At 42.7% G+C, this 10,131-nt stretch overlaps 1 protein-coding gene across 2 annotated transcripts in view; it reads right to left on the bottom strand.

Moving 5' to 3' along the window:
- Positions 1-10,131, bottom strand: part of SPG21 (SPG21 abhydrolase domain containing, maspardin) — a 20,501-nt gene extending 10,370 nt beyond the window's left edge. The window contains exons 1-3 of one of the 2 annotated variants that reach the window (XM_080807850.1): positions 9,868-10,131; positions 6,259-6,345; positions 3,434-3,595 (exon numbers count right to left, since the gene is read on the bottom strand). In XM_080807850.1, coding sequence (XP_080663976.1) covers positions 3,434-3,595; positions 6,259-6,321 — 225 coding nt within the window. In that variant the 5' untranslated portion in view covers positions 6,322-6,345; positions 9,868-10,131. Of the gene's footprint in view, positions 1-3,433; positions 3,596-4,733; positions 4,837-6,258; positions 6,346-9,867 lie in introns of those variants that run through there. The other variant, XM_080807851.1, reaches the window with a different exon arrangement.

Here is a 10,131-nt window from a genome sequence, read left to right on the forward strand (position 1 = left end):
GATTTCTTTGTACTTTTGTGACCAAAAAAATATGGTGCTTGACCCTAAGTAGCCTATGAATTCTGATGAGGAGGAGGAGAAAAGAAATACAAGTCACCAAGTCCCTTCCCTTGAGGGGATTTCTAGCTTGTCACCTAAGAATTGCCCTCTCTTTTAATAATAAGTAAATGAAGGGTGCTTGGGTGGCTCAGTGAGTTAAAGCCTCTGCCTTTGGCTCAGGTCATGATCTTAGTGGGATCGAGCCCCGCATTGGGCTCCCTGCTCACTAGGAAGCCTGCTTCCCCTTCTCTCTCTCTCTCTCTGACTGCTACTCTGCCTCCTTGCGATCTCTGTCTCTCTTGTCAAATAAATAAAATCTTAAAAAAAAAAAAAAAGTAAATAATGCCTGACAGGCTGGTTGTTTTAAGCACTTAGATTCATTCTGTCACTAACAAATCTCTGGAATAGATACTGCCAAGTATATAATAGGATAATTTTAGACCTGATGGAATTATGTTAATTTTACTATTAAAATTTCATTTGTAGGTAAGATTCCACTATTCTTTTTTTTTTTTTTAAGATTTTATTTATTGATTTGACAGACAGATATCACAAATGGGCAGAGAGGCAGGCAGAGAGAGAGGAAGGGAAGCAGGCTCCCCGCTGAGCAGAGAGCCAGATGTGAGACTCGATCCCAGGACCCGGGATCATGACCCGAGCTGAAGGCAGAGGCTTTAACCCACTGAGCCACCCAGGCGCCCCAAGATTCCACTATTCTGACAGGATGGAGAAGAGCCTCTCCCTAGCAGAAAATTTGAGAATTTGAGTCAGATGATAGAAAAGAAAGAAGATGATATATTTTTTATTTTATTTTTTATTTTTTTATTTACCTTTTTTTAAAAAAATGTATTTATTTGACAGAGAGAGCACAAGCAGGGGAGCAGCAGCAGAGGGAGAGGGAGAAGCAGGTTCCCCGCTGAGCAAGGAGCCTGACATGGGGCTCAACCCCAGGACCCTGGAATTATGACCTTAGCCAAAGGCAGACACTTAACCAACTGAGCCACCCAGGTGCCTCACGATGACACATTTTTTAAAAGATTTTATCTATTTATTTGAGAGAGGGAGAGCACACGCCTGTGTGAGTGGGGGGGAGAAGCAGAAGGACAAGCAGACTCCCCACTGAATGTAGAGAGCCTGGAGTCCGATATGGGGCTTGATCTCAGGACTCAGAGAGTATGACCTGAGCCAAAGTCAGATGCTTAATGACTGAGCCATCCAGGTGCCCCAAGAAGGTATTTTTATGAAGCCTTTAATTTAAAGATATCTATGCCCTAGATAGGTAATAAAATTGTATACAACTTAACACACAGACATACACATAAATATATATAATCGAGTACAAGTAAAACTAGAAATCAGACTAAGATCAGTGATTGTATTAATCAATACCCTGATTATGATATCCTACAATAGTTTTGTAAAATGTTACCACTGGGAGAAACTGGGCAAAGAATAAAAGGGATAGCTCTGTATTTTTTTTAATTAATTTATTTATTTTAATAAATATATAATGTTTTTATCCCCAGGGGTACAGGTCTGTGAATCCACCAGGTTTACACATTTCACAGCACTCATCACAGCCCATACCCTCCCCAATGTCCATATCCCCACCACCTTCTCCAGTCCCCCCTCCCCCCAGCAACCCTCAGTCTGTTTTTTGAGATTGAGTCTTTTATGGTTTGTCTAGCTCTGTATTATTTTTTGACAACTGCATGTGAATCTATAGTTATCTCAATAAAAATTTAAATGAGAAAAGGGCCTGTGCCTTTTAACTGTGAGATATTAACAAGTATCTAGAACGTTTTAAAATCTCATGGAGTTAGGCACATAAGGACAAAGTAAATTTGAAGACACCATTGGCCTTTTCTGTTTATTTTTAAGAAATCTCTACACCCAACGTGGGGTTCAACCCACAACCCTGACATCAAGAGTCACATGCTCCACCAACTGGGCCAGCCAGGCGTCCCTGGACTTTTCTTTATTCTTTATCTAGCTAATGAAATAAGGAAATCCCACATCAAGAAGCTTGAGGGCTGAAAGAAGTACCCATCCGGAAGGCAAAGTGAGCTGGACCTGCCAGTTAGGAGCAATAAAAACACAGTCAACTTCAGATAGTGCTCTAAAGTGAGAGAGATGCCTGCAGCCACTCAGTCTCCCCCCGGTCCCCGGCTGATTAACAGCGGCCACCAGGAAAGCTACTACTGTGTCCTGGGTTGCAGCGGCCATCTTGCTCTCCTAAAATCCTGTCCACCAAGAGGAATTTATGAAAACCCAGAACAAGGGAGGATTATGTTGCAGAGACTCAAAACACACCATATGAGGAATGATTAAAGAATGTGGAGAATTTTGCCAGAGAAGAAAAGACCTTGGGGGAAGGCAGCAGGCGGTACTGATAACACTTAGTTTTCTCCAGAAAGGCTGTCAGGAGGAAGAACTGGGATTTGTTTTGTGTGGCCCTAGTTGGTGGTTAACCCAGTAGAATTTTCAGTTACCTTCCAAGAGAAGAGATCTGGTCAGAGTTTTCTCTCCTTCAAGCAGTAAATAAAATAGTAACAGCAATACTCCCACAGGAAGACCTGTTTAGGTGTTACTATTCCGGCTCCCAGAAACAACTGCCTGCTCAAAGCCGCAGAGTGAGTCCACCCCGGGAAGCCAGGAGACCAGCCTCCACTGTTACACAGTCGGGGCATGCCACAAAACTAGTCACAAACAACAGCGCCTTCCTCACCTACGCTGCTCTCCCAGAAGGGATTTGAGAACAATATCAACGGGAAACTAGATTTAGTCCAAACTCAGTAATAAAAGTAACGAAAACAGAAAACTTCTTAACCAAGTGCTGAGATTATGAGCATTATAATTAATAAACCTCATCTCAACTGTTGAAGACTTACATTAAAGCAAGCTTTCAGTTACCCGAGTGTTAGCAGACCCCCTTCTGTGGGAGAGTACACATTCGTCTCCTCTGGAGGCAGCGGTGTCATGAACTAGAAGGGGAAATGGAGTCAGAAGACTCCGGTCGGTTCTCCCTACACCCCCTAGTGGCCATGACCTGCCACGATCACCCAAATAACCTGAACCTCCATTTCCTCATCTGTAAACAAGGCTGATGCTTCCTACTGTTCAGACTTAAGACAATCTACGTAAAAGCTGGGCACAGAGGTTTCCACAGAGGTCTGTTCCCTCTGCTTCTCTCTGTGTCCGTGTACTGTACAGCCTTCCTTCAAAAGATTTCATTTCACATTTAAAAAAAGGAAAACAGTATCTTCTTCCATAAAAAAAACAAGACACCAAAAACATGGCCATTACTATAGTTAATCAGAAACAGAAGCACACACATACAAAAAACCCCATGAAATGTGGACATGAATTGTCATACTGACCCAACAATACTTACAGCTATTACCCGGTAACCCCAGCCGGTCAATGCCAAGATCTGCCTGAAAAACACATCAGCAGTTCCACTGACGGGGGGAAGAAAGATCAGAGGACACCTGATATTTCTGGGGCCTGCATCATACAGCGACCATATTTTACTATCATCATCATCCACGATAATCTGGAGGGAAAGTTAGAAGAAAAGAAAAAAGGAAAAGCTTATGGATTTGGTTTTATACTGTTACTTTATACTACAATTTCTCTGACAATTTTAATGCCACTGCCTTGGTTGTTACAAGGTTCCCTGGGGATCACACCAGACTAGCATGTATAATAAACTGCTTTGGTCTCTTTTTCTCTCTTCAGTGCTAACATATTACGCAGAACTGCTTATACTCTTCCAAAGAGTTGCTTTTTTTTCAGAAATCAGTTTTTAATTTTCTTTCCCATCCATGATTATATGAAGCCCTATTCTGTTTACCATTAAACAGTAAATTCTGTATACGGCATCTTCTTTCTTTCCCGTACTTCTGGCTGTGTGTGTGTAGGAGGCAATTTGCAGAGTCATTCTCCAGCGCTGTCCAGAGGGGAGAAAAGACTCCAGGCTCTCGGACAAACTAGGGAGACATGGTCACACTCAGGAGATGGTTCTGGAACCTGATCCAGACCATGCCTCTGAGGCGGGAGACTCTTGCTAGAGAGGAAGGATGCCGCAGCTGTAGGTGTCCCTGTCCTGGGAGAATGTTTCAAACCAGTCAGTCAGGTGTGGGGAGTCGGTAGAGGGAAAAACTGTCTTTCTGGGGAAAAGAGGGTAGGGAGCCTCAGAAACCCTCCTGAATTAGTAGTTCTTAACCCAGCAGGGGAAAAAAGATGAGTATTAAATAAGCTGAGTCAAGTCAGGTGCTCAGTGCTGAGTCTGGCAGATATTTTGTGTTCAGTGAGTGTTAGATATCAGTATTATTCACTGCATAATCATTTTTGTTTTCTCTGGCTCACTTTTTGGTGGGATTTGGAAAAGTACATTTACTGCCTGAACTTTTGCCAATGCAAATCGATATTTATGCCACTTTCCCATTAAAAATCTCAAGGTCTCCAGGTTCTGTTTTCTGAGAGCTCCTAGCTGGCAGGGCTGTGGGTCCAGGGGGTCACTGTGGATGGCAAGACACTCACTGGGATCACAGATGTCACTGGGAGCAGACAAATGGGGCAAGATAATGTCCAGAGGACCCTAACAATTCGCTTTTGGACTTCCCCAGCTCACAGATGATGACAATAATATCTCATACCTGTGTTTTTGCTCTTTGTATTTTACCACTCACCATTTTGCTTTTCATTGTTTTTTGGGTTTTTTTGGTTTGTTTGTTTTTGTTATGATTGTGGTGAAAATCTCTTAACGGCTTTTGACAGTACACACAGTAAATCCCGATCCTGTAGTAATAACATTCATATGAGATAAGATATTCAGATCTCCAAGATTTTCTAGGAAATTATTTCAGTAATCCATTTGGAATAAGTTTATCACTTCAATGTTCTCAGAGTTCCCTGAATGGCAAATCTGTCAGAATTACATTTGATAGTTTTAGAAGACACAGTATCTCTTTGATAATTTAAAATCTAGCACCACAAAATTTCAAGCAAACTTATCATGACTCATCAGTGGACCAGACTGAAGTCAGTCTGGAGAACATGACATCAATGAAACTACTGGCTATAACTACTTTTAAGAATATTTCAGTAAGTCTGGTGTTGTCTTGGGTCTGGTGATCAGCTTGCTGAGAAAGTGAGTCCGTCAAGAGGAGCTCACATGAGTTACTTGCAGGGATGGGACAAGGTAGAGGGACCCCAGGAGCCAATTATCTTTTAGCAAGACAGTGTTTCCCAGGGAACAAGAAGGAAGGGAGGCTCCTTTTGGTAAGCAGTGAAGTATTTCTGGCTTTGAAACCAGATTAATTTGATTCTAATCCAGACTCTACAAGGCCGTGTGACCTTTCACAGGTTAACCTCTCTGGATATCAGTTTTGTCACCTGTGAAATGGGCATCACTACCCACTTTGTTAAACCGTTCGAAGAATTAAATAAAGTATCCGGGAAATACTTCAACACTGCTGGTTATATAGCAGATACTCTGTTTATAATTGGAGGAGAACTGTATCTCAAATTCTATATGGAGAAAAGTTCTGTTATTAATTCAAACCTGCATGGTGCTTTCACAGATGTCTACCCTGACAAAATGATTATAATAGAGACACAGAAGATTTTCAGATCACAGTACTCTCATACTTCTGCAAAGGGATCAGCAAAGATTTTGCTCTGTGGCTTAACTAGCTTTTGTCTAGTGTGATCCCCAAACATTTGTGATTAATTAGGGACTCAGAGTTAACAGTCAAATTTCAATATAAGTGCTTGGGGTTTTTGGACATCCCAGTCAAATAAGGTTTCCTGAAGATGACTACCACGGCAAACAGAGGACCTATAATGTGACCCAAAGTAAATCTTAAATCCGAGGAACAGTAAAAGGCTTTGTAACAGAATCTGACCACACTTACTATGTAGTTGCTGTTACTGCAAATTTCCCCCTAAACGGAGTACACATATTCCTGCTTGCTTGGATACATAAAAGCAATTATAAAATAATGAGTATAGTTATACCCACTTTTATTCTTGAATGAGTCTCAAAAGTTGACTGCACTTGACAAAGAAGAGGAGAACTTTATGCTCTGCAGCCCACAGTCACGATACTTGGCAATAACCTTTACTCTCAAACACTACTAAGGCATAACATCTCAGTCACAAAAACAAAACACAAGATTTTGAGAAGAAGAGGTGTAGTAAAACCATACATACCTTTTTAAGGGGAACTGTACTTCTAAACCAGTTATAATCAGGAGAGACTTTAATCTCTCCCATGATTAGCTGAAATGGAGGTTAACCCTGAAATAAAAGCATGTGATGTTTCATGTCAAGAATTCATGTTTACATCAGAACTAAATGTAGAGTCTGGTCTAGCTATACCAACAATACCTTAAACGGTAAAACCAAGGAAATGGACTATTTTATCTCTCATATATACTTAAGCTACAGAAAACAATTTGGTGAAATCCTATAGTCATAGAGCAGAAGGGGCCCTGAGAGATAATGACTCCAACTCCCTCGTTCCTCCAGATGAAGAATCCAATCTAGAAAATTTAAATGACTTACCAGAGATCCCATGGCTATTACAGAGCTAGGGCCAGAGGCAGGGGAGAGTCTTTTCTGACATCAGACTGCCTGCCCTAGTTAAATGACTGCAAACTCTGTTGACAGTATCTTAGAAATCTATTTTAACAAAGATGTAGAATTATAGGGAACAGTCCACACTAGAGAAAGGAGGTTATGTAAGCGTGCCTCCTGATCACTTCACAAAATGCCATAAATCTAACTCTACTGGAATATAACTTCAGAACTTCACGTGTAGTTCTTAATGCAAAATACAGGAAGATTTGCTATTCACCTTGGTGTGATTAAAAGTGATATAACCTCCTCTGAAAGATCTATGATAAAATACCAGAATAGGCTTGAAGGCACTGTATCTAGCAACAAAACATTTGTCTTTAGAAAAAATTGGTGATTTCTAGCTTTTACAGCTCTGTGACCTTGGAAGTCACTGACCCTCTTAGGGCTTGTTTTCTCATCTGTATCTCCAAAGTCTAGAACAGTGCTTGGCACAGAGAAGGTGTTATCCATTGACAAAATGGATGACTATGTCCTAAGAAGACTGGATCAGGCAATCCTAAACTCCCTCTGACTCAGCCCTGTAAGAGCTTCGGACTGGCTGGGCATCTTCAATTGAAAGGCTGCCCCTCTTTGCTCAAGCATCTGTGTTATGTCATAATAAGAAACTGAAATTATAGCTCTCTGTTGCAGATTCTTATTGCCAAATGAGGAACTTCAACCCACTGGTTTGGAAGGATTCAAATACTTGCTGTTCATCCTGTCCTCTACCCCTAGGGCGAGTCTGGATTTCCTAATAGGGCTAGGATATGTTCATGACCACTAGACTTAACTCCTGGGCTGACTCTGAGTTGTCATTTTAGAGGGCAGGGGGTTCTCTGGACTGGGAAGGAGCTGGGGACTCTAAACCCAATGAAACTCTTACCTTTTGGCCTCCCACATCTGCTGTCTTGGAAGTACAAGGAACTAACAGTCTTAACAATTACCTCTAACCTTGGGGGGTTACTAAACTAAACCCCAAGGAGATAGGAAATGTAGACATCCATTACTAAACCTGACTTACAACCTTGACATTGTAATAATGGTCTGTTCTCTCAAGGTTAGGACAGTGATTTTAGAAAAGTTTGTTAAAATCATAACTTGTTCTAAAGAGTACCGAGAATATCAGTCTTAGCCAGTCTTAAGCTGAAATCAGTGTGCACAAATGCAGTTATAATTCATACTGGAATAAAGAAAATCATTCTATGCATATCCATTTTCTCTTAATACTAACATGTTAAAAAAAAAATCTAAGCCATTTACCTACTCAGCAGGTTTATAAAACACCTAAGCCCCTTAAAGCCAAATAGCTAGCTTCTAGATTTGTCAAACTTGAGACAAATTATTCAGTTTCGGAATCGGCTGCAATGTACAAACCAAACTATCACAAAGATCACATACAGATCATACACATACAGATACAGATCATACATGGGCACACACATTCACTGTCATCCACTTCTTCCCACAGTAGTAAGTAGAAAGATGTTCCTTACCACAGTCCGCGGTATTATTCACAACCAATTCAGTATTATAACTTTTTATAACTAATCTCACTAGATGGAAAGATTCCACCCAACTGTGACTACATTTTTGTAGGGGCAAGTGATTTTAACACTTGTGCTAGTTTGGCAGCACATGAAAGGTAAGACGGATACCAAATGTTGCATTTGACCAACTGACGTCTAAGTGGGGGAGAAAAAAAAACAACTCACTGCTACAAAGGCAAAGCAGCTGTGAGTGGTATGAAAAGGAAGTTTGTTCTCCTAGCTCTCTTCCATTCTCTAAAGGGGTATACTTTTCCAAGTCACAAGAGGAACATTCTGTATATGGCAAAAAAAACAAAAACAAAAACAAAACAAAAACAAAAAAAGTTAACTGAGATTGCGACCAAACTGGTCAGTATTAAATAAGAAAGAATGCGGATCAAATGTGGACTGATTTGATCTCTCACAATTCAATTCTTCCACAAAAACAAAAGCACCTGTTCACACTGGTGGGAAAAGGGCTGCAGAGATCAGCCTTAATCTTGCCTAAAGAAACCCCTCCTCGGGTGCTTTCGACACCCAGTCTTCTCTAGCCCTTGAGGTGCTAGACAATAAAACTGCCAATTTTGAGTGTGCACCAAGAATTACATGCACTTATCCCTCAGAGTTTCAACAGAACCTGCCGGTTTACAATCAGCGAGATTGTCTTTAAAAATGTTTAAGTCACATGACCAGCTGAACTAGTCAGAGGTTTTTGGATCCTTTATCTCAATCTGTAGTTGATCCACATATGGACAATCTGTGATTCTTAATACCAGCAATAAGTAAATATTAGAACCTGAGAGTCTCTAGGTGATCCAACTGGCTTTTTTAAGGGCAAGTCTCCATAGCTCACCACACCAGTAGAGAGCTATCCTTTTTTCAGATCTCTTCAGGGGCAGATTTATCCCTATTCTCTTCAGGAACTTACTCCATTATTGTCTAAACCTAATGGGAGGAAAAGCTGCCTACTTGACATTTCTTCCGTGACACCTCACCTTGTGCTGTCTTGGGATAAAAGCTCTTGGAAATTTGCACACAGCTATTAAGTTACTCCTGAGTCTCTTGAGTCTTTCTGCTACAAGGAGCTGGAACATTGCACGAGGAGACAAAGCAGCAGCATAAATGCAGAATTTATAACTCCCCAGTAAAACCAGAAGAGGAAAAGGAAACACTAGCCCTGCTACCTCCCTCACACCTGGCAATGACAAAGACATTTGTCACTTTCAGGCTGAGGTGCAATCTCCAAAATAACTAGCTTCTTTCTGCTCAGAGTTCTTAAAAGTTGAAAAACATATTCCTGGGCTGCAGCAGTGTATCCCCAGGACCGGATTACAGCAGTACTCTCCGGTCCAGCGCCCCCCACCCCACCCCCACCCCAGATGCTCCAAACACAGACCCCACCCACCCCCAGTCCCACCGTGAAAGCCTCAAAAAGGCAGGGTCACAGGTACACCGACCACGTTAGGAACCCAAACTCGACTTCAGACAGACAGACAGACACACACACAGAGGGACGTGCGATCACGTGCATGGTCACATGGACCAGCCCCCTAGGGGCCACACTAACAAAGTCACACCGACGGAGGCAGCCGCGCACACTACATACACACCCACCTGCAAGCCTAAACACATCACACACCACACCCCGCTTCCCAGGCCCTCGCCCACCCCTCACCTGCCGTGGCCTCCCCCACGTCCCTTTCCCTCCTCCCCAAGGCGGCTCTTCCCTCCAGTAGGAGCGCGGGCCGTGGGGGTGGCTGGGCCCAGGTCACCGCCGGCAGCTGGAGCAGTCAGTACCCGCAGGCGCCGCGGGCTGTGGGGGCGAACTGGAGGGCGGGCCTCCGAGGGGCGGGGCGCGCGGCCGGGCGAGCCTGGGCCGCCGCGCTCCCCCTTTCCGAACGGTCCGCGCAGTGGGCGCGAGACTCGCGCTTCCGGGTTC

Source organism: Martes martes (assembly GCF_963455335.1).
Source record: "Martes martes genome assembly, chromosome: 7".
Lineage (NCBI taxonomy): Eukaryota > Metazoa > Chordata > Mammalia > Carnivora > Mustelidae > Martes > Martes martes.